The sequence below is a fragment of the Accipiter gentilis genome, chromosome 5 (genome assembly GCF_929443795.1).
Source record: "Accipiter gentilis chromosome 5, bAccGen1.1, whole genome shotgun sequence".
Classification (NCBI taxonomy): domain Eukaryota; kingdom Metazoa; phylum Chordata; class Aves; order Accipitriformes; family Accipitridae; genus Astur; species Astur gentilis.
The window spans coordinates 15,840,305-15,865,001 of record NC_064884.1 but is presented as its reverse complement, the minus strand read 5'-3'; the positions used below and the strand labels follow the sequence as shown (position 1 = coordinate 15,865,001).

Here is a 24,697-nt window from a genome sequence, read left to right as displayed (position 1 = left end):
TCAACCTTTCTACAATGTAACTGATTAACATTTTCATTGTTCTTTTTTCCTTAGACTTCTACTTCTTTGGGGATCAAAAGATCTCTGAATACATAAGCTCAACAAATATCTGTACACAAGTGTACAACAATAGAAATCGCTGAGATAACTAAGTAATGGCTTTCACAGCTCATGCTTCAAAGATACTACAAGAAACAACCATTTAAGAACCATTTTTATTTTTAACGTGATTATACACATTCATGAGTCCAACAAGATCTGCACTGTGACATTAAAGATACAGTACAATAACATTCAACATGAGGTACTTCATATTTATATATATCTGTCCTTTATAAATAATGCTGTAAGCCTGCTAAGGTCAAACACTGCTCCACCACAAATGGGTGCTGGGACCTGAAGTTAGCTGAGTTTATCACAACAAATAAAAAAAAAAAATCCCGAAACAGTTCAGTGCAATAACTATGTAGAAATTAAAATGTTTACTTAAATACTATTTTAGATATGCAGAAAGTATATTACAACATACTCTCTTATCACAGATTCCCCTCACCAGGAAAATCAAACATACAAGTAGCAAAGATGGCCAGGTACAGTTTAAGACAGAATCTACAAAAGGATCTTTATCAACATTATGCTTACATTCCAGGTTGATATGGCTGATGCTTGCAAAATGTCAATCAATGTATTCAAGCTTGGATGCTACTGCTAAACCAACCAAATCCACATTTAGACATGTATTTAAGTGCCCTGATGTCCTAAGGTGACTGATACTAGAGACCTTCTTATATACCAGTACTTGTTAGCATCAAGCAGTGGTCAGAATCAAGTTGTGCTGTAAGCATCAAAAGGTATTTTGGGGTGCTTATGTTTATTCATCCATACTGAAAAACTTTACATGCACCAGCTCCTAAAACCTGGAATGGACTCAGAGGAATTAAGCTAGAGGTTGCTTTCATCCTACTTCATCAAAAAGATTTCAAAAAGTAGCAAATAAAATAATAATTAAATAACAGCTCATTTTCTACATATTACAGTTACACAGTATTCTGATCTCTTAACTTCTGTTCCAGCCAGTGAACGTAGCAGATACTTCACCTTTATTTGCAGATAAGTAAAAACCAAAAAATAAATTAAAAATGAGAACCACCGCAGTACTCTGATTTGTCCCACCAGCTGAGGCACCTGGTTTTTTTTCCAAACAACTCAGAACGTAGCTTGCTACTGCAAGCAACTTGTCAATCTGATCATCACTCGGAGTAATTACATCTACATCAACCGCTTGCTGTAAGAAAACTTAATCAGCTGATTAGCATCTTTCTCTGCTTTCAAATGTATTTAAATAAATGGAACTGCTGCTCAGACGTTGTCTAAAAGTAGATGACCATTACCTCATCAGTCTTAGGATTCCTTTTTGCAGCCTCTTCAGCAACTCTTCCTCCAGTCCATACAATTCATACTCCCATCTATTTTAGGCTGCAGATCTAAATATAATTAACTGGAAGTTTTTAAAATCTCTCTCTGGGAGTTTTCCATGGAGCATTCTGTTTAGATTTCACTAACAGTCTGGATTATGTACAGCTGTTACAAAAAACCAAAACATTTTTCTCTATATTTTGAGGGTATTTATAAGCAACATTCTTTCTGAAATGTAAACACACAAGTATGTATGTATGTATGTATAAAAAACATTAAACACTAAGACGGGTGAAAAGCACAGATGTTGCAGGGCAGTTTTTTACCTGGCTCTCCTTTTATTACCTAGAGAGTAGATCTGGGCTTTGGCCATAAAGTGTTTGACATCTACACTCCAGTCTTCCTTACTTCAGATGGTATTTTGGACACTGCAAAGATGTACTGGCACTTTACAATGGCCAGGGGCCAGGATTCCAACCGTCAAAAAACACTTAGAGTAACAGTACTAAACTGGTAAGAAATCATACGAGAAAAACATTTTTATTACAAAACTGACAAGTGAATTTAGGATTACGCTACATTAACGTGTTGATATACTGTAACATTAATCTTCACTCTGTCTAAAGAATCATTTGGTCCTCTCATTTTGTTAGAACATATGCAACAAACAGAACCCACTTCAAAGGTGAAATGAGATGCTTTACAATAGGTAGTGTGCCTATGAGAAGCAACTGTCCCAATGAAATGGTGAAGGATTTTTTTATGTTTAAACAGTACCTGTATTTCTTATTTATACTCGTTTCCTTCCCTGATAAATGGAGTCATGATCCCTAATACTTTTCCAAAATCAATACAGACATATACCAGGAAGTTTGGAAAAAAAAATAAATTCAGACAATGAAAAGGTTCTGTACCACATAATCCTCTGATTGATGTGTAAACATAAGCAGTTGCCAGAAATCCAACATTAACACATCAGAGATTTCCTCCTCCTCACTGTTATCTGATAATATACACTAAGTGTAATATGACCACAGCTGGGAATCTTCTGTCTTTGTCTAAATTTTCACTGATAATGTATGGTAATAAAAATAAGAAATCTCATAATACAGGAAAAGTCCAAGTCAGGATTGGTACGTTCTTTTGTTCCTCTATAATCTGCCTCTACCATGTTTAGGAAGAAGAAAAAAACCCCACCCAAAACAAACAAAAAATTCTCCTGCATCAGATGATAGATAGTAATTCCCATTTATTTAGCAAGAGTTCAAAGAAAAGCCATTTAAATAGCAAATCAACTTCAATGTAGCAAAAACTAGGTCATGGGAGTAGAATTTCAAGAGCTGCATGTACAATCTGAACATGTGCAAGTACTTCCTTGCCTTCAAGGTGGGATTCCTAGAAAATGAACTGAGGGTAACTTGCCAAGCCCACATCCCCCCCTCACTGTAAACATGTCCATGTACTGTGGACATGGTCAGCATGCTGAGTAGCTTTCTGAAAGCTGCTTGCTTCTCTCCATCTTCCTGTAGCCATCCCGAACAGTTGGCTGTAGGAGAATGTTACAGGATGAGGGTTTAAACCTCTGCTTTTTCTCCTTACAACTGAAGCACTTCTTTTGGCTCCCATGATCAAAAGCAGCTCAGTTTATCGGAAGCTCTTAAGTCTGAAGAGCAGATAGAAGACAGCGCTATAGAACAAGGCTCTTCATTTTCTACCCCTACCTCCCCAAAAAATTACAAGCAGAAAGCAGGAAATGGAGAAAGAGAAAATGGATCAATGAAGACAGTGTGTAGTGAGATACAAGTGGGGGACATCCTCTGGTGGTTCACAGGTGCATCAAAGAAAGGGTTAGCATCACCAGCAAACAGGCAACCCTCTTATAAAGCCTTTAAAACTTGCTTGTTCCTAAGAGCTTCCAGTTTAAATATTACACTTTATCACCAATGATGCTACAAGTATAGCAAGCCAGTAACTTGACCACAGCATTTAGTTACATATTACCTGTACTGATCGCCTATTTGCAGATAAAAAGCTAAGTGTCAGTAGGCCTCAACTAGACCAGTTCTTCATAGCAAAATGCTTCGTCTCCACACACTTTCATTCAAGCATAAAATATGAGTTCAGGAATTTGCCCTCCCTGTACCCCAGTGCCATTTGTACTGTCCGAAGAGCACTGAAACTGAACAGTCACCTTCCCACACTGAACTTCTGTCATTCCTTCTTGTCCGAAATAGCTGAGTTCATTACCATCCAGGATCACGCTAGCTGTGTAAAAGGTGTCAGGCTCAATCTGCACTGGATATTCAAACCACACAGGAAAAGTGTTACTAGAACCATCTGAAAAGTATTTACTTAAGTTCTGACCTAGGATAACTCCTTGTCGTTTGAGTTCAATCTTGGCACTGTACTCTGCCGATCCGCAGCTGGAGCCGTACAGCCCAAAGCCAGCAATAAACACTCTCTTATCAACAGCAAACTGGATGCTGTCACACCGGCCCCTGTAGCGCCACTGGTTGCTGCGGTAAGCGCAGGACTGGAAACGGTGGCATCGCTGAGGAACAAGGCCTTTACGGGGCTTGCTTACAAACTGTAACTCTGGCTTTTTGGCAGCCGTATACCAGAGGAAGATATCATTGGTTTCATTGAGAGTCAGAATCCCAGACTGAGCAGCGCCATTTGCGAAGTCATCGAGGGCCATGGTAGGGATGCGTATCAAGTACAGAGCCTTCCCAAGGACTTTGCGCTTGTTCTCTATGGTAGCCGTTAGCTCTTGTCGCTGACATTCCACTTCAGCCCAGTTCAGAGCTGCTTCGAAAACAACAATTTCTTTGGCATTCAGAGTCTCCCTTCGGAGAATGCTTTCAAGTGTCTGAAAATCAATGTCACAGAACCCCTCAGACTTCAAAGCTAGCTCAGCTTGGGCATCAATCACTTCCCAACAGCGCTGGGTCAAGTCAGGTTCCTCGAATAAGCAGCTCTGGGAAAGCAGCACACAGGCATTCTTTGCACTTAGACTTGTCTCTAGAAAGTTGACGCAGGCGCGGGCAAGATGAGGGACGATATACTTCTTGGCAGCATAAAGAGTGGCCAGCACGGTATCTGCAGCCAAATCAATTTCATCACAATATATGTATCTGAAATAAAACACATGCATGTAACACTGCAGCTTAATGCAAAAACATAATTTGTCAACAACATCTGAAAATTATACACAAAGAATATTTAAATTGTTCCACATTAAAGCTAAGCAGTACTTCTGGGGAACACTGATTAAATCCAGAAAGAAAGTACAAACCAAATCCATCACTCATGTAAGACCATGGAAGAGAACAGGCTCACATCTAAGGTGAATAAAACTTCACATTTGGGGCACATACTGTGTAGACAATGGTTATGTTTACAAACTATGGCCCTCCAGCTCTGTGTTCCTTCCATACATGCTTTGGCTAATGAAAGGCTATCTGCCTCAGGTAGTAGCTCCTCAAGGGCTACCTTACTTGGCTAACACAACAGTCTGGAACACGTGTTACAAAGAGTACTTGGACTGGATGTCTTGTGATGGTGAATGGTGATCTACTGAGGTGTATATATAAATACAGGAATGAAAACAAGTTTATTGGGAATAACTAGGTAGTGTAAGAATAGAAATGCTATCAAAGTATATCAGGTGCCATCCATGTTCGTAACTACTGGGCTGGGTTTTTTAGGGGAGTGGCTTTTTTTGTGTATGTGATTTTTTGGGGTTTTTTTTGGTTTTTGTTGTTTGTTTTTTTTTAACAGGGTGATGAAGCATATAGGAAAAGGCACAGAATTCTAATTTTCAGGTTTCTTAATGCTTACAACATCCTAGCTCCACTAGCACAGTGTTTTCTCTCAGTTTCATTGCATAAGGAGGAAAAAAAAAATTTACTGCTACACTAGTGTGGTAGAAGAGATGAAGGTGAAATTCTGTTTATGTGACTAAACTGCTGGGATTCATTGCTCAGAGAAATGAAGCATTGTACAGTTTGTTCGTTTTAATATCTCATGCTTCAGGGCCCCATTTGCAGCTGGTGAGTGCAATGTGCTAAAACCATGCCAAATGCAATTTTACTCTTCACAGGGATAAGCAAGTCTTGATGGTTATGGTTGATAAAAGTGTCTTCCTCCAGTAAAGCTGAAGTAGTATGCGACCCTGTACTAATTAAAATTTTCTAGTTAGCAGGTTTCCCAACACAATGTATTTCTTGCAGAACAGATGTGCTTATAAAGTGGAATTTGTACCTACACTTATCTGATTATAGTTGTAAATATCTTCATTTGTATTTTTGCAGGTATAAGGTACTATCCTCCAAGCCACACTTAGAAAACATGCAGAGCAGGTACTGCTCAAGCAATATAATAAAATCTAAGAGGTTACAGAGAAAAAGAATACTTACACAGACCCAAACTTTTTTTTTTTAACCTTTATTTTTTGGTTTCAGCTAGGCTATTTGTAACAACAAAGAGCACATCTATATATCACTGGTTACAGGCTTAGCTCCTTTACTGTCCAAAAAATTTTCAATGTATCAATTCATTAATTTTTATGATTCTCCTCATTGCTCTCCAACTCTCTTCTCCCTTCTATTACTTCTCTTTGCCTGCTAGTACAGGAGAGAATGATGACATCTGTTTTAAATTGAAATAGTACAAAAGTTGCTGGTTTAATATTCATGAAAGTGAAGAACTAATATCACTGATTTACAACAGACACAGCACAGATTGGCTGTCAGCAATATTCCACACTTCTAACTCTGTGTCCTGGTTTCAGCTGGGATAGAGTTAACTGTCTTCCTAGTAGCTGGTACAGTGCTGTGTTTTGAGTTCAGTATGAGAAGAATGTTGATAACACACTGATGTTTTCAGTTGTTGCTCAGTAGTGTTTAGACTAAAGTCAAGGATTTTTCAGCTTCTCAAGCCCAGCCAGCGAAAAAGCTGGAGGGGCACAAGAAGTTGGCACAGGACATAGCCAGGGCAGCTGACCCAAACTGGCCAACAGGGTATTCCATACCATGGGACAACCCGTCTAGTATAGGAACTGGGGGCAGGGAATCGCAGCTCGGGGACTAGCGGGTGTTGGTCAGCGGGTGGTGAGCAATTGCACTGCGCATCATTTGTACATTCCAATCCTTTTATTACTACTGTTGTCATGTTATTAGTGTTATCATTATTAGTTTCTTCTTTTCTGTTCTGTTAAACCGTTCTTATCTCAACCCAGGAGTTTTACTACTTTTTCCCTGATTTTCTCCCCCATCCCTCTGGGTGGAGGGGGAGTGAGCGAGCGGCTGCGTGGTGCTTAGTTGCTGGCTGGGGTTAAACCACGACACTCTGACAATGCACCTCGACGCTGGTCTGCAATTACTGATATTCCAGTTTCGCCCTGTTCTTAAACAGAGGATTCTGCTAGACCACAGGGTTTGACAGTTTAGTAACACATTCACCCTGGGATAAGATGAGACCATGGCTCTAACTTGAACAGCCAAGATTAGGGTAAAATATAATACATTAAAGACACCAATTCAGTGTGTCAGCTAGACTATGAATTTAACCCTATTTTTAAAACTGTAGAGAACAGCCAAAGCAGTTCTACTGGGAGAATAATTAGTATCTACCAGTCGAGGTATTATTTCATATGTACATCTGGCAATACTTTGTTTGATGATTGTTGTCAGAATGCCTACTATACATTAAAAGACAAAAAAATATTTATGCTATGAGAATTCACTTTCCAGGGGAGACAAAAATGAAAACAAAACAAAACAAAAACCACTCAACCCCCAAAACACACAAAAATAAACTCAATGTATTTTCTGATGAAGATTATGATGCACCCCTCCTGACTGCGGAAAGGAGCATACGAAGGAGAGGGCTGCTTTGGGATAAGTAAAAAGTCTTTTCCTTCTGTAGCAATAGTATCACAAGCCTTCTGCCATCCACTGCTCACAGCAGTTGCAAGCAACACTCATGGAGATGATTTCCCAGGGGGACAGAAGTGAGGGGGACCATGGCTCCCCCCAAGCTCCACGCAGTGCAGCACACGCATTGGCTGCTGCGATGAGGGGAATGCTGCACTGCTGAGCAAGATCCCTTTCCCTTCCCTGCACCGTCACGGCTGCAGACACCCCTGGCGTTCACAGACACAAGAGCACTCTGCAGGTTCAAGCACACTGCATCAGTGGAAGTTAGCAATGGCAAGGTTAGGTCAACACTCACACAGCCTACAAACTTTTTGTGGTCTTTTGTTTTTTTTAAATAAAAGCTGAGAAGGTGAAGAATTCCATAGTTCTGGCCATGCTCTCAGTAAATTGCCATGGGCTAAATAATATGCCAAGACCTAGATGTCGGTATTGATACTCTCTTTTCCAGGTTTGCTTTCTGAACACACTTCTTAATGATAAATTCAGAAAGTATTCAGTTTTTATATGGCACATCATGTTTAGCCACAGTGAAATAGATTAGCTGTTCAAAAAGGAAGGGGGGCTAGGGAATCCAAGTATCTTGTATTTGTGCCTTGTAAAATTCTGCATAAAAGTAAAGCACAAGTCTGAGCTCTGCAGAAAACACCCGCAAAACCAGAAAGACCCAAAGCAAGGATCCATAATGCACCTACCTACATAATGTCATATCTTAACTTTATATTCCAGGTCTACAGAACATCTGTGTAACTTCAGCTTTTCCTGGCAGTTATTGATATTTGTGCAGAACATTGCTGATGTTCATGATAACCTATAAAAACTCTATGCAACAAACTCTATATGCAACTTTGAATGTTCATGTACAGTGCCACTGAAATGTAAAAGAAAAAAGAGAAACCATTCTGTAACCACAAGCTAGTCAAAACAATCTATGAAATACAATATATTGCTAGGTAGTGATTACACCATTACATGCAAGAAAATCTGCAGCACATTAAAAGGATCACTATCAGATACTAATGTATATTCTTTATCAGAAAGCAATGGCAGTTACTAAAGCTGAAGGGAAAAAAATCTTCAAAGCCATAGCATTTCTGTGATGGGGCATTTCTCTTTAATAATCAGAGTTTATAGATACATTCAAGGACAATTCAGCAGGGAAGCTGCTTCATTACGCTCATTTAGGAAAAGACAGCATTTCTTATGCAGTTTGCAAGAAGAAAAATAATGATCATGCAAACTGACTGTTTTTCCCCTGTTAGAATAAAAGCCCTATTCAGGTAAACAGCCTTTTTATCACCTTCCAAATGCATCAATATGATAGATGAGGAGAAACTTACTTTTCAGAGGCTATATTCAGTAGCTTAGGGTCATTTTTTTAAGACAAGACCTGCATACAGCAAGTTTATAAAAGAGCTGGAATTATGTCAATATGCAAACCCAGCAATTCTGGGTTTTGGTTTGGTTTTTGTGTGTGTGTGTGTTTTTAACTTTTCACTATGCTTGCAAAGTAGAACGGGGGGGTGGGGGGTGGGGGGGTGGTGGTGGTGGTGTTACAGCTGACAATTCTTTTTAGTAACTCCATTCCTTTGTGTAACATGTGTAGTGACAAATCAGATCAATAGGCATTACAGTATACAATGTGCCCAAAGATCCCCTGTCAAAGTCATTATTAACTGCCTATGTTAGTCTAATATACGCATGCCTGGAAGTAAAGGGGGAGAGCAAAATGAGGTAAAAGTTTAAAATACTTGAAGCACAGACAGAAGAATATTTAAGCAACTGCTTTCTTTCTGTTTATACGGAAGTCTACTACTTTAACTATGACATTACCAGTGTATGTATACATCACAAAGGAAAACATATCCAGCAGATGAATGATGCTTACTTCAGCATTGCGAGAAAAGCAGCAGGCTCAACATCTGGTATACGGATTTCATCTTTGTCCTCAGCAAGCTCTCCATAAAACATCGCATGGAATACAGAGCTCCCAACAGCCAGGACATACTGTTGAGAAAGGGAAATCTTATTTCATGCTTTAAACTGAAAGCACTGCCAACAAAAACAATGTGGGAGAGCCACTCTCAGCATACTGGGCTTCACTGACAGACTCTACAGACACACTTCAGTAAGAAATGAAGTCAAAGTTAAGAACAGAATCACACATTTTCCCTGTATTTTACTCTCATGGGCATATATGCATTAGCTACTGGAAAATGCTCATATCCACTACAGAAGTTAACCACTTCTAGAAAATCTCAAGAGTAATATTAATCAGCAGCACAAAGCAGTATTCCTAACTTTACAATGACTGCCTTAGCACAAGTGTTCTCTTTAACTGGAAACACAAAGAAAAGCAAGGGACAGACTATTCCACTGCATGTAGCCTTTTAAAATACAGAATTACGCCTGTCCCAGAAGAGCCAAGCCTCCCACACTATGTCCCAGAGTAACCGTGGGAGCTCTCTCTGGCTAACCCCGCCTGAGCTGATAATGCAGCTGTTGCTTACTTTGTGTCCTGGCAGCCGCTGGGTCCCACCTGGTGGCCCGACCACAAAATGAACATCTGCCATCAAGTCATTGTTGAACATCACTGCATTTCTACAAACAGAGGTAGTTGTGTTAATTTATGGCGCCCAGTAATTCTGTGCTTGGCCCAGACTCAAGAAACATAATTTCTTAACAACTTAAAGTTGCGTGTTAGTAAAGAGAAGCAGGTCACACTTTGTTTTAAGCTACTTTATACATCACCACACAAATATACCAGATAAAAAAATAAGGGGGCAAATGTGTGTCTGTGTGCAATAAAAGAAAAAAAAAAAACAACCCACAAACCAAAACCAAACCAAAAACTTATGAGAACTTTTCAAAAAGTGGAAATCAAAAAGTCAAGAGCATGTATCACTGAAAATCTCCACTAAGGTCTAAGGCAAATCATTACGGGTATGCTGCTGCTTCCAGCAACATTTTTATTTACTCAAAACAAACAGCTGCACTGTCTGGAAAAGAGATATTAAAATATTTTCCACTAGCAAAATACTTGTTTCACACATACACAGAAAAAAAAAAAAAGAAAAAAAAAAGAGAACTGTGTTTTCTTCAGCAAATAAACTAATAAACAAACATATACATTACAAACATTTTGCTACTTTTCACCCCTCCATTCAAACAGCAAAAATAAACTGCCCTGAACTTACCTCTCTCTGATGGTTGGATAAAGACCTTGCCAATTAGGTGCAGGAATAGTGTTGTTGTTATTGAGATTTTGCTGGTGGTACTGCTGGACAGCAGTTGTATTAGTGTTGGCTGGTTTCTTTCGGGGAAAAATATCAGCAGCCATCTTCTTCTTCTTTTTGGTCTTCAAGGTAATGATTTCATAGCAAACTGGAGGCAATTTGCTGCTGCTACTGCTGCTGCTATTTCCCTTCTTAGAGCTCTTCTTGGACCTGTTCTTAACCGTCTCTGGAAGCATCAAGAAGAAGGTGAGACATTTCATGTTCTTTCCTTTCTCATCTACCATGAGTATACTTGTCTGTAAAGCTAGATAGCCTAACTAGCTAGAAACATTAAGAAATGCACGTGGAAGCTGTTAAGCAGAGAGCAGCAGAGCTGAGAGTTTGCTTCTTTTCCAGCAAGACAAGGTGACCTTTCCAGTGCACCGAGTAAGAAACTGGCTTTAAGTTTGATCCAGTACTTGAATCGTTAAATACACCCCCATCATTCCTGCCAGTTTTACTTCTTTCCAGATTTCCTGATCAGGAATCGCCTGCAAGCAGAACACCCTGCGAAGAGGGTACGCGCGTGGCTGTAGCACCGGCTTTCTGAAGGGAGCTGGCAAGATGCACACTGTAGCACTGCTAGGCTGCTCGGCAAGCTGAACTTGTGCGTTGAACGGATCGGAACAGAGTAGGTATTGCAGCCCTGCAGATGGAGTCAGCCAGCATTCGGAGCCAATAGCTGAAGTCACCGATAACGATTGGACCCAGCCGCACAGTGACACCTATTGTAACGTATGCCGCTCTGACATTAAAGCGACAGCAGTTGCGCTCTTCATTTCATACGTAGCGCTAAGTAATAAAGTAATAAATAGCATGCACAGTTGCGTAAGTGCATGACTGGCCAGAAGCCTGTGTATTTTAGCTCTCCTTGATGCTGCTTGAATTTTCACAGGGGAAGCAATAAAAAGTTGAAATCAGGTAGAAAGACGCACTTGAGTCTAAGTATTCCTGTGGGAGCTATTTCCACATGCAGTCGATATTAGCATGACTTCATATGTCTCCAGTAGTCCCACAAATCCCCACCATAACAGTTGTTCAGCAAAAGCACGCTATAGATATCAGAACCAAATTAAAGCATTCAACTAGCAGCAGCAAAGACAGCGATGCAGTTAATCCCTTTCAGTGCAGCTTCTACTCCAGTGCAACATGAATAGAGATGAGGTCACAGCTTTAGCTTTAACTCCTTATGTTTCTAGATAACATGACAGCCTTTAACAGGGGTCCCAAATCACTAAGCACTGCTAATTAAGCTAGCTTACACCAGACATGGCTGCACCACATCAGAAGAAAACTTCTAGATAGGCAATTAGATTAAAGCAAACCAGAGTGAATATATTTAATCAATATTTTAAAGCACTAAATGAAAAAGTCTGCATGATTTAGAGTCTCAGGCAGAAATCACTCGAGATGAAAACACACTCCGATTTTATCCACAAATACTTTCTGAAATAAACAGAATATAAGCTATCCCTACCAAACCATTTAAATAGGAAAGAAGACTAATTTTCAGTGATTAGTTTACTTAAGAACTTAAATTTAGATCAGATTTCCTTAATAGTAGGTCAAGTGTATAAAAAAAACCCCAAAACCAAACAAGTAAACATAGCCACTTCAAAAGCAGGGAAATAAAAAATACTAGGTATTAGGTGTCAATATTTCACACCTTAAGATATTGGGGGGGATAATTAAAATAAGATTTCATAATTATTCTTAAGTTTTAAAGAAAAAAATCCCTTTTGCTTTCAAAGCAAATTTAGCCACTTTTAGCCTTAATTAATTTTGCTGGACAAAAGTACTACAGCAAAATTAAAGTGATCAAAGGTTGCTGGAGAAATGGCTGACCTTGCTGAAATCCCTACAGAAATCTGCCACTGACTTAAACCGAAGCACAGAAGTGTTTGTTACTCAGGCTATTTATTGAAACAACATCACAACTGCTTGAATCACAGCTATAGTTTTGTAACACACAATCTCTGGATGTCTTTAAACCTGAAACTGTAAAACCTAAGTACAGGTATTTCAAAGATTATCAGGCCTCCTTGGGAGACATTCCATATTAAACGCTAACTAGACACCCTGGCAGCTGGCCACTTAGAGACTTCACTGCAGTGGTTTGAGATGATACCATTTCCAGACACACATCTGTCCTCTCTGTTTGAAGTCACTGCTTATGGAAGGGGGAAACTGAAGGTCCATGCCTCACTTGCTACATTTCACAACCCAATGTCTTAGAGCAAAATCTCCTTCACTGGTAATTTAAAAGAAGATGGTGCCTTATGCCTGGTGTGGCTGAAAGGCAGTGATACATTCCTAAATACATTGAGAGGCAGGTTATGTAATTTCCAAAGAAATAATTTTTCTAGCAAGCTTTTCTTTCTCTCCCACCCCCCCTTTTGTTTTTCCTTTTTTAATCTGCAACAGATTGATTTGGAAGGGAAACTAACCACCTAAGCCATATTAAACTGTAGAGAGGTAAAACAAGGGGTAACAGAGAAGAAACTGATCCCACAGATGCGATGGTTATAACTGCTTACAGCCAAGAGTTTGTAACAGGGACACAGCAACTATTCTCAGCACAAAATTTAGTTTGCTGAATTTGCCTAAGTTTTTTTCCCCTCCTTATGTATATTTCCAGCCCTTCTAGTTACAAAAATAACCCTTTCGACACTGCACAGGACAGACATTTCAAAAGAAAGAAGTTCTAAAAAATCCTTAAAGATAAGAAAAACCATGCATTCTGCAGAAAATCTGGTTCTCAGCATTGCAGTTGGCAGAAGGCAAAAGATAACAATCAAAGATGAGAGATTTGATTTTCATTCCATAAATCCGTTTTATAGACTACTAAAGTATACAAAAGTCAAGGTCCTTGCACATTTTTACAAACCATTTGACCATTACAAATCCAAAGGTTATACACACACCTGATAAGGTCACTGGGGGGCTACAGAAGAGAAAGAAAATGGCAGACGGACTGGCTGGTCAACTCATTCTGGGAAAGATCATAAATGTGAAGCCGCAGGAGTCCACCATACCTTTGACTTCTATAAAACACAACACATGTATAGCATGTTGTGCTTTCTTGGGAAAGGAAGGGAGGGAGAAGCTGCAGCTGAAACATGTTCCACCTGAATCCAGAAGTCAGACAGACCGCCCAGGAGACAAGTATTTTCATGACAGGATAAAAATCCACTCCAGTAAATAGAAAGCCTAACCACCACCTCAGCCTGTTCTTAAGCCACCCACCAAAATCTGGTCTGCTAGAACTGGAAAATAGTGTCAATTCCACAACAGACTGCAAAAGTTCCTATGAAAATCTACAAGCCTGTTACAGACTTTATACCACCTTCCACTGCACTTCATCAGTTTAGAAACTAAGTCTTCTAAACCAATCATGAGATGCATGTGAAATGGGGAAAAAAACACCAAAGAATTAGGTATCCATTTTGGCAGCAACTTCCATTTATTTTCCTACAACATAGTTTTCTTCTTTTACTATACATATACTGTTAATGAATTTACAAATCAATACGTTAGCAGTCAGTAAAAGCAACCTATGAACTCATTACTCCCTGTTGAAAGACTAGTCAAAACCCCAAGTTCAAATCAGTCTGTCTCTGGCAAGAGGATCAAGGAAATTGACCTCCTCTCACTCAAAGATCTATCAGTTTTTGAAAGCTTATTACAATGTGTTCCTAATCTTCTTCAGCAATTCTAATTTTTCTTCATTAACTATATATTAACAGAACCAAACTTGATATATACAACTTAGAAAAAGGGAAATACAGTTCTTCAAAGGCACATTAATCTTTATTTTATAAGCAAAGAGGTCAAACCACAATTACTTGAACTTAAAGGGTGTAGGAAATTCCATGCTTAAATTTTAACACTGGCCTAATGAAAATCCAAAATGCCAGAGGTGAAGAATTAAGCAAAGGACTATATTCTGATGCTGAGATACCACGCATCAAGTTACATGCCCCTTTCAAATTATTAGAAGCAAGTTACAAGCCCATGGAAATCAGTTCCTGACTAAATATTGTGAACAACAGAAATGTCAATTTTGCTCTTCAAATCCAAATGTGTGCAATATACCTGCAATTGCAGTTTCATTTATTCCTTAAGACCATAATATACCTTAGCACCATTGTGAGGGTTGGCACAGGAGTCATATTATAGCCCAGCTCTTGGTACAACTTTTAATAGTATGGTACTACTGTAATTATGCCTTTCTAAAGGTAACTACCAATTGAGAAATCACTGAATTTCCAGGGTTGATGGGAGTACTCTTCCTCATATTACATCAGTCTCTCCTGCTGCAATAGCAAGTATACCCAAGTTTGGGGGTTGTTTGTTTGTTTGGGGAGTTTTTTTGTTGTTTTTTTTTTCTTCTTCTAAGTTTTGTTTTTCTATATCTCTCATTTACAGGTCCATTCTTCATGTAGTACCGCAAACTGGACAATTCTACAAAAAACACACTTTCATCAAAATTCCCAATTGTCTGTTACAACCAGATCATGAAGAAAGGAATGAATTCCAAGCAGGCAATGAGACAATGCATATATTTCTTTTTTGTAAAGTTGCCAAGTCTCTCCCTTGGTAGTTATTATCCCTATGCATTATTAACATTCTTTGTTTAAATTCTGTATTTCCCCTTAGAAGGAAACAAATTTCAGATGATACAGCTTGATTAACAAAAATAAACACACACCTGTAGTTTAACAAATCTACCTGTCCACTGCTAACTTTCATTGAATTTGACTTTAAGGACTCATTTAAAAATGGAATGTACAAATTCAAAAAACAAATAAACACCCCCCCCCCCCCCCAACAAACCCAACCCTCACAGCTGAGGAGCCTAGTTCTGTCTACCTATCTATGAATTATGTAGTCACTTCGAAGAATCCTTCCTGATCACCGTGCCAACCCCTTTGTTCATAAAAATGCTCATTTGGAAAGGGGACTAATAGCTCTACTCTTGATTTCCTCAAGTAAAAAAATGTAATTAGAGTTGACAAAATCTTCCAACCTCCCCTCTCCTAAGTTTCTGATTGGCAGCACTGAAAGTAACCAGGATTGCATCCACTTCATTCTGTTGCATAGAAAAGCTGGCCCTGAACTCCTACTCAGTAAGGCCTTCTATGGAGAGGTTGGGGGGGGGGGGGCGGGGAGAGACAACTAAAAGCAGGGAGAAAGATGGGCAAAATTGTAAAGACTCTCAGAGAAGCCAGAATATAGGGTAAAAAAAATAGAGAGCATTTCTTTCCCAGAATAGCCAAGAGCTGGGAAAGAGTAGAATAGTATCAGAGTAGAACCGCATCTTGAACCAACACTAGAAGCTTTAAACCAAAGTTCAAAATAGCTAAATTGTATTTTGCTATAGGTCCTGTACTACACTAGCAACCTATCTGCTGGCAAATATTCTTCTTAACTGCTTAGTGTTTAAGGCATGAGGATTTAAACACTTAGTGTAATATTATACACTAAGATAGTTTTTACATTTTTTTCCTAAATGGCCTTAATGCTTTGAAGAAAACAAAAGCAGAAAGCCCTGAGCAGCCCAGTCAACAGGTAAATACAAACTTATATAAAATAGAAGCTTAAAGAATGAGTATTCAGATGCCTTTTACTCTTTCATTCTTGTATTATTTGCTACCATATAGGCTATGTTGCTGCATGGCGCTTCTTTTTGGTCTCCCTACCAAAGCAACCTTAATCTTTTTAATATGTCCTTTTTGTATCTGCAATCATTTTCATTTTGGTTTTTTTTTTACAGCAATTCCCTTTTTGAGACAAAGCAATCAAAACAAAAAATTATATTCAAGAGTATCATTTAGCCCTATGTTTACTTGTGAATAAACAACCACTTTCCTTCTGTGTGGATTTCAATTGGCTCTCCATTAACCTGTTCCTACACAAAGTGCAACACCTCCTGCTGTCATTTTTTTCCCCTTACTTTCTTGCTTAGCTGCTTAAAGTTTGCAATTTAACCCCAGTTTGGGGCAATTTAGGCCCCAAACACAATGTAACACAAAAAACTTCTCTACATTGTTGGGTTTTGTTTTTAAAGTTAAAGGTTTTGTTCCCAGCTGGGTCAAGATAAATATACCTAGTGTATTAAAGTGAGCAAGAAAAAAAAAAAAAAGTTTAAATTTCTTCTCTTTTTTCATTAAGATTTCAATACCATGCTTGCTGCACGAATGACAGTCCATATAAACCATAACCACATAAAGAAAGGCTTATGTTTAAACAACCTACAGTGAACAACACATTGATCCCATTACAGTGAATTATCACACAAACATTCTCTTCCATGCATGTGGAAAGTAGTAATGTGAAATGCTTCATTACAACACAAAATATATGATTTTACCAGGCTGCTGAGATATATTCCCCAATACCATAGTTTGGGAACTGCAGGTAGAAAATATCCCAGAGCACAATTTGCAATTTATTCTATATACATTAATTTGCTTCTTGATAGTTCAAAGTGAAAACAAGAATTATAAATGAACTCTGAGGTGAGAAAACCTGCAACTACAAAATGAGAATTCAATTCAATGTTACAGGAGATAAACTGTTTTTCTACTAATTTAAAAGTGTCAAATTACGCATTTCTTCCCCATCACTACTACTCTAGCTTGTCCATTTCATTTCGAGTTTTGCTCTTGACAATCTGTGGGGTCAAAAAATAAATTCTTTCTTAGTGGCTACCATTTTTTTAAAATTTATTTCTAAACATGATATTGCAAACCTGAAAGCATTCAGCCTTTTTTAAGACAGAGGTCAACCTGAATTCTACTCTGTCTCTTACCAAAACTGACTTACAAAGGAAAGATCAGATATCTCAGGAAATTGGTAATGAGATACAGTGGTTTTCGTCTCTAGGTCACTAATTCTAAATTGACCAAGGTCAACGGTAATCAAAAGTCATTAGCATTTAATGATTGTTCAGTGCCCTGTGAGAAAGAAGCTAGTGATCTTTGTGCACTTCAGAAAAACCACCACTACAATTAGTACTCACATGCTGTCTATTTCAAGGGAGAGACTGGGATCGGATGACTACAGACAGAGCTTCCTATCTCACAGACAGATCTTGCCAATGTAGACAAACCTTTATGCTAATTTTAACTTGGCTTAGAAACTATTCTTTTTAAACTGAACAGTTAAATCAATATAGGCTCTATAAAGGGCAGGTTGTAAGGCGACCAGTCCTGCTCCTTTACATCAGCAGTTCCCCAAATATCTTTGTCCTCCTACACAGAGTAAGTCTGCAAAATGCAAATGCTACCACAGATAAAGAGAAGACACTTTCTCAGCGAGTCCTTGCTTGCAAGTACCGATGGTACTAGAAGAGTAACTACCCCGTGAGCATCCACAGGGGGACTGGATTACAGTTGCTTATGTTGGCATATAATTCAAGGACTACGTTTTTCACATGCAGATAACCTACCTTCACCACGTCAAACCATAGCGTTGAAGTACTCCATGGGACAAAAGAGGGGGAGAGGATATTGCTACCACCCACGGCATACCTGTTCTGTGGCCTGCAAATTTCAGTCTCCTAAAACTGCCGTGCTACCAGCACCTTCCAACAAGGTTAAGAAAAACAGAGGGGACTTTTGGAAAGCTTAAGGTCTGTCATGGGAAAACTACATCATGCTAATCCATAGTTTTACATCTAGTGAAGTTTAGGGAGCATGTAGCTTAAAAACCCAAAGCAGATCAGCAACTCAGCACTCTTGTGTTTACAGCAGAACACCACACCTGGACCCATTTGGTATTTTAAATGGGGGAAAAACTGGTACAGCTTCTTGTTCCCACTGCATTTTAAATGACAAAAGAGGAAGATTACCCCAGTTAGTGAAAGAGGAACACGTCAGTCCCTTGGCAAACCAAGCATTAGCTAAGAAATGTGTTCTGAAACACAGTTGCTCTCGCTTCTCAAAAGTGAGAATCAAAACCCGTAACAACTCTTGCACTGCGTTTACAATTGTTTATTAACCCCCACTTTTACATATGAGAGACTAATTGCTGCTAACCTGAGCTGCATCCAAATAATTCAAGGAATGGAACCAAATGTTAGACCCATTAAACTGCACTGTACTGAATTAATCTTCCTTTGCCATACATTAGAAGCTGTGGATCCTGTAACTTGCTCTACCTTTGTTTCCAGACTCACAGCACACACAGCCTCTGAATAGCTGTTCCACAGGGGGATAAAGATATTGCCAAATTTTTATCTTAACAACTGTTTTAGAAAATCAGATTTACCTTCCTTTGCTGCAAACATTTCAGTCACACTTGCCTGTTAGATCAGTTACGCTTTAGTATTTTGGTCAGTTTCTCCTCCTCTTTACAAGTGAATTGCAGCTACTTTGCAGTAATTAATTTTCAAGATGACCATACATACTCCTCAAATTCTAGTTTCAGAATATATTTTTAAGCATTAAGACGTATTTGTCTAGCAATGTTAAGATATCCTAAATGTCTGTTCTCCTTTACAATAACTGTTTCAGAGACCCAAGGACACATCAGAACTTGAGAAGAAGAAAAAAAGAAAAAAAATTAAGGAAGGTGCAAGTAATCAAATGTAAGAGCATAATTAAGGGACTGTGCAAGGCATACACATTAATTTTATGTATTATAAAGTTTCACAGTATGAAAACCTTTACTTTTTCTTGGTATACATGGAGTAGTATCACCTCGGTCTGAGAGGAGAGTATTACTGAAGACAAAAAAATCAAATAGCGCTAATAAGTCAAATGCACCTAGGTGCGCTTTAAGTGCATTATATTACCCTAATATCACACAGCATTCTTTTGAGCTATGTTTCTCGATAGAAATTAAGCAAGCTACCTAATAGGGCAGAGATTTCTTTCACCTCCAAGTTGAACTGTATGCTGAGGACTCCAAAGGAAGGCAAAATAAATGCAACAAAGGGACAGTGTAAGCCACTGCGTACATTTCTGTTGAAAATAATACACAGCTACCTTTAGCTCCTCCCCAGTGTTAAGAGTATGGCTTGCACTTTGCTCCCCTGCTAAGTGGGCAAGGTGACATGCTGTTAAGTAGCATGTGGCATATTATGGATTAGGTTTTAAAGGGGTTTTCTTCGTCAACTATTGCAAGCCTACACATAAAATCTCACACCTATCAGGCACAAGCAAACATGCTACCTGAGGAGTTGCTTTCTTTTCATACTTGCAGAAAACCCTTGCAACCAAGCATGCTTTGAGCAAACACGGAGGCAGCAAAGATGTAATTCCAGAGAATGTAGGCTTTTTAAGAAAATGACTCCTTTAAATTGCTTTGGATGTGAAGAGGAGAAACTGCATCTAGGGTGAATACAGAGTGTAACCTGGTACATACATATCCTGTCACAGGAGGATGTTATCAACAAGTCCTTCAGTCCTGTACTGAAATGGTACATGATCCCCTGGTGAAATATTTATTCAAGATATCAGGTAATCTCATGATACAAATAACGGGGCTGGACAAGGTGATGTCTCAAGGTGCCTTCCAAATTTGTTTTCTGTGATTCTATACCCTATTTACCCAGGCCAGCCAGCAGACATTCACAGATCACCAACCAGTTCACCAGTGTTTTAAAATGCAAACACTTTCCAGACACTGGACTCCCTTGGTTTTATTTTACTGACTTGCTGAGTTATCAAACTCAGATACGGCAGCAGGATCAGAAAACAGACAAGTCAAGCCTGGAAAATGGGAAGTTTGCAAATTCAAATGAAGTGACCTTTTACTTAAGTGTCATGTAGTGCCGTCCCCGTCCCCGCCCCCCCCCCCCGCCAGTTTTCTGACATACATACATATAATGTGGTTTTGTAATTAAGGCATGGGACTGGAATTCAGCTTCATGGCAGAAAACAGAACTGAAGACAACTTCCACCACAGAAAGCTTTTAATCTTTTCCTTCCAAGATTCCCATCTCTTATTTCCTTGTTTTGCCTTACCTATCAGCTCTTTGAAAGTGTTGCTTATCACTCATTTGTATAGTGCCTCACAAAACAGGGCTTCCGTGTCAGCTCAGGTACCTGAACATTTGCTCATGTAAAACAAAACAATAGACAGCAAGGGTTGAGGAGTTAGTAGAGAGAGTGTCACAGGAGAACTATCTTGAATTATCAGAGAAAGCTAATGCTGGGCATGGACAATATTCTGTTGCAAAACTAGTGTCATTTGCGCAAGTTCACACAACAGGTGAAGACCTAAATTTCTTCTGACAACACAATGCACAGCTTATCAATCATCAGACCTCTGTTTTAACTGAGCCTACCCTAACACTGATGCTTTCATCATAGACATAACAACTCTTTGGTAACTTTAGAAATAAATATTTGCTCACAAGCTTTAACAAGCAAGTGTCCAAATAATAACAATAATAATAATAATAATCCAAATAATAAAACTTACACTTTTTTTTTCAACCTTAAAGAACAAGCTAAAGGAATTCCACATTGCTTTTGAAAGGTGTTTCCTCCAGGGCAGAGCTGAGGATCACTGGAGGGGAAACACAAGGAAAGTTATTGTGCAGTTAGCTGCAGTGTACTTACGTGGGGGATTTAAAAAAAGTACTGCACTCTAAATTCAACTTCAGCAATCCTGCGGAACTTTTTCAAATAAGTAAGGACCTAAAAGATTTGATTTGCAAAGTTAAATTACCCAGAAAACCCAAGATACTATGCAATGTGACATACTGCACATACTTTCTGTAGGAAATGGTGAGATGAGTTCTTTCCCACCAAAATAAAAGCTATTTTGAGCCTGACTCTAGCATAAAAGTTAAAGTAGCATCAAATATAGTATTGTATGCCTATAACCCAACATCACCTCTCTCTACAAAAAAACAATCAAAAAGCCCAGGACGCATATTGAAGTTTGACATACAGATCACATGCGGAAAACAGAGTATGGTGACAACTAACAATGGTGCAGAAAACTTGCACCAGCACTCTTCAGATGAGACGTAGTCTGTTGTTTTAACTAGGTATGTTAGTAATCATCATTTTAGAAACACTTAAATATCATAACTTCAGTTCAAACTTTTTGTCACTTTCAAGCAAGCAACCCACTACCCCCTCCTATTTTAAAATGCATCACCAGTCAGGAAACAGTATAGGCAAATGAATTTATAAACCTGAAGGTTACCACAGGTGGACTTTCACAAAACAAACTGGAAAATAGCAAATTGTAAAGGTGCGGGCCCTTAACTGAAACTAGTCAGTCTTCAGACATAGGTACACAAGGAAATTCAGCCAACAACGTGGCGAAGAAGAGGCGGTATTTATGTCAAACCAGGTGCAAATTATGAATTGTTCCTCTAAGAAGTTTACTGAATTGATACTTAAAATACTTCTTCTTTAAAAGAAGCATTACTTTAAGTAGAAAAAAAAATACCCCGAACCCCGACTTTTAGGTTTACGTAACTCTGAACTTTTTCCAAGTGGAAGTGCTAGCCTACACACACCCACCCGCGGAAGAGCCCACTGCCCAGCCGGGTCCCAAGTTCGGTGCTCCTGGCACTTCACCTTTGATCGCAAACCACCCGACCCTCACAGCGGTTCATCACGGCCGGTTCACTCCCAGTACCGCGAAGAAGCCAACCCGCTTCTGTACAAAAGGCAGCTGCATGCTCGGGGCGGGGGGAGGAAAAGTAAGAATGAAACCTCTCGAAGCGGCCGAAGACACAAGTAACGACTTTGATCAAGCAAAGACCGTTTTCCAAGGGGCTCTTTGTGCCGGGCGAGCCGACCGCTTCAGCGCCGGGCCGGGCGCTCGGGGACCCGCTCCCCACCAAACCCCCCGCCTCTCACTTCCCAAGTTTCGTGGCGGGCGCGGGTAGCTCCCGCCGGTGCCGGCGCTCAGGTGCGGCCGCTCCGCCCCGTCCCTCACGGAAGCGTCCCCGCAGGGCGGCTGGGGACCAACGGCCGCCTGCCTGTCTGCCTGCCAGCCCGCCCCGGACCCGGATCCCCCGGCGTCACCACAGCCCAGCCGGCCCGCCCGCCCGCCCGCCGCCGGGAACGGGCGCCGCCGCCCCGACGCGCCCCTTACGCCCGGCGCCGCGGCAAGCGGCAGCTCCCTCGCCCACCCCAGGACGCCCCCGGCCCCGCAAGACGCGGGGCCCAGCGGGGCCGCACCGCTCCCCTCCCCGCCGCCGCCGCCGCCGCCGCCGCCGCCCCTCCCCGCCCGGTAACGGCCGTAACGGCCGCCTCGCGCACCGCCCGTCCTCTCCCCCCCGCACTGACCTGAGGGCGCCCCCGCTCCCGGGGCGGCGGGGCCCCTCGCAACGGCACGCGCAGCCCCGCCTCGAGGACGCGCCCGCTCGCCCCGCGCGCACGCGCACGCCGCGCACGGCACCCCGCCCGCCCTCTCTCCCCGCGGGCGCGAGCGCGCAGCTCGCGCGGGCGGGGCGGGGCGTGGCGGGGCGGGGCGGCGGGGAAGCGCGTGGGCTCAGCCCTCAGCGCCGCGGTCTCTGCACGGGGCCGGCAGCGGGGGGCGGGGCGGGGAGAGAGGGCGCGCGGCTGCGGCGAGGCCGCCCCTGCGGCGGCTCCTCCCCAGCGGTGGATTCATGCCTCCCGTGGGGCTATCGCGCGTGGCGGCGCTGGCAGCGCAACGCGCCAGCCGCGTTTCTCCCGTCCCGTGCGGGTTTTTTTGTTTGTTTTTCCCCTCAAAAGCAAGGCCCCGCCCTATGAGAGGGTACCGCCGGCCCTCGCCCCACGAGAGGCCAGTCGGAGCCTAGCCCCGCAGCCTGCCGGGGGGCTGGGGCTGCAGGGGCCGCCGAGGGCCTGCAGCGTCCCAGCAGCAGCGAAGACCTCAGGTTTCGCCCCCAAAAATGGGGCTTTGGCACCCAAAAAATAGTTTAGAAAAGGTGGGAGACAAACTAACCACCTTTTCTTAAAATGAAAAATCCCACTAGTGCCTGAAATTAGAAACACGTTTTTGGCTTATCACGTCCAACCTGTTTGAGGATTCGCCCTGTAAAAAAGTGATGATTTTTTGTGTGCACCGGTATCTGTGAGGAGGAGACTTCGCCGTTCCCGTTAGAGAACAGCTTTTTTTGATTTGCAAAGTTATAAGGACCAAATATTTTTTTCCATATGAAACATTGCATTTGTTCATCCACTCTTACTGCCCCCACCTCTAAGCAAGAAAGAAAATAAAACCAAACCCTACAGCAGAAACTCCTCTGACCGCAGCATCCACATTTCATCCCAGTCCCAGCAACAGGCAGCCCGAGAATGAACCACCCTTCCCCCTCCCATTTTTTTAGTTTTTTCCCAATAAACCCAATCACACAATAAGAGATTAATGCTGTACATCCTTCCCTGCATGAGCTGTTCCCATCCTGCTGCTCATAGGATTGCAGGCTTAAAAAAACAAACAAAAAACCACCACCAACAACAAAAAACAAACCAAAACAAAAGAAACCCCAAAAAGCAGCAAAATGTTTTTGTTTTTTTTTATTTTTGAGCTGCTGAAGAAATAATCAACAGGGATAGAGGCATTTCCAGGATCAGTGCCTGGGTTTATCCATGAGCTTCATAAATAAGGGATTTCTCATAACGCTGGTATATCTAACCACGTGGGAAATTAAAATGTGTTGCTAACATTTATTTTTAAAAGCGTAGCAAAAGGCTTTATTTGAAGCTTTAGGGTGGGTTGTGGGTTCCTCCCCCCTCGAAGAAACAATTATTTCTGGAATCACTGCTGTGTTCCAGCTTCAGTCTCCCATGAACATTCATTTTTGTACATATATATTCTATGCATGTTATTTGAGCAGATACCTTCACAAGGTGAAATTAGGCATATCTGTGGATAATCAGTACTTTGCTTTTTCCATTTTAATATTTTAGCTATTAAAATAGATGAGAAACTAAATAGCAACAATAATGCTGTATACATACACATACACTTCATAGCTCTTATGGATTTTACCGGCAGAGTACATGCTTTAATTCATAGCATGTAAATGACGATTTAACTGGGACTTGGGAAACCAAAAAAATATTCATTGTCTGAAGTGAACCTAAACATGCTGTAGATAACCAC

The 24,697-nt window shown here is 40.8% G+C and overlaps 1 protein-coding gene across 6 annotated transcripts; it reads right to left on the bottom strand.

The window, feature by feature from the left end:
• Positions 1-208: 208 nt before the first annotated feature.
• Positions 209-22,977, bottom strand: BTBD3 (BTB domain containing 3). Of its 6 annotated transcripts, XM_049801544.1 has the most exons (6): positions 22,894-22,977; positions 21,062-21,148; positions 10,550-10,814; positions 9,863-9,953; positions 9,241-9,359; positions 209-4,550 (listed from the first exon to the last, which is right to left on the bottom strand). In XM_049801544.1, the coding sequence occupies exons 3-6, from the start codon at positions 10,690-10,692 to the stop codon at positions 3,518-3,520; spliced, it is 1,386 nt and encodes a 461-aa protein (XP_049657501.1). In that variant the 5' UTR covers positions 10,693-10,814; positions 21,062-21,148; positions 22,894-22,977; the 3' UTR covers positions 209-3,517. The 6 variants fall into 6 exon arrangements, with proteins under 6 accessions (XP_049657501.1, XP_049657503.1, XP_049657504.1 ...); XM_049801546.1 differs by lacking the exon at positions 21,062-21,148 and having other exon boundaries at positions 22,894-22,968; XM_049801547.1 differs by lacking the exons at positions 21,062-21,148; positions 22,894-22,977 and adding an exon at positions 22,737-22,795.
• Between the last annotated feature and the right edge of the window lie 1,720 nt (positions 22,978-24,697).

Coding starts and splice junctions, on each gene's coding strand:
- BTBD3 (XM_049801543.1), bottom strand. CDS start 10,872: ATGGTAGATGAGAAAGGAAAGAACATGAAATGTCTCACCTTCTTCTTG. Junction 9,954..10,549: donor TATCCAACCATCAGAGAGAG/GTAAGTTCAGGG, acceptor CTCTGTTTGTAG/AAATGCAGTGATGTTCAACA. Junction 9,360..9,862: donor AGCGGCTGCCAGGACACAAA/GTAAGCAACAGC, acceptor CTTTCTCAACAG/TATGTCCTGGCTGTTGGGAG.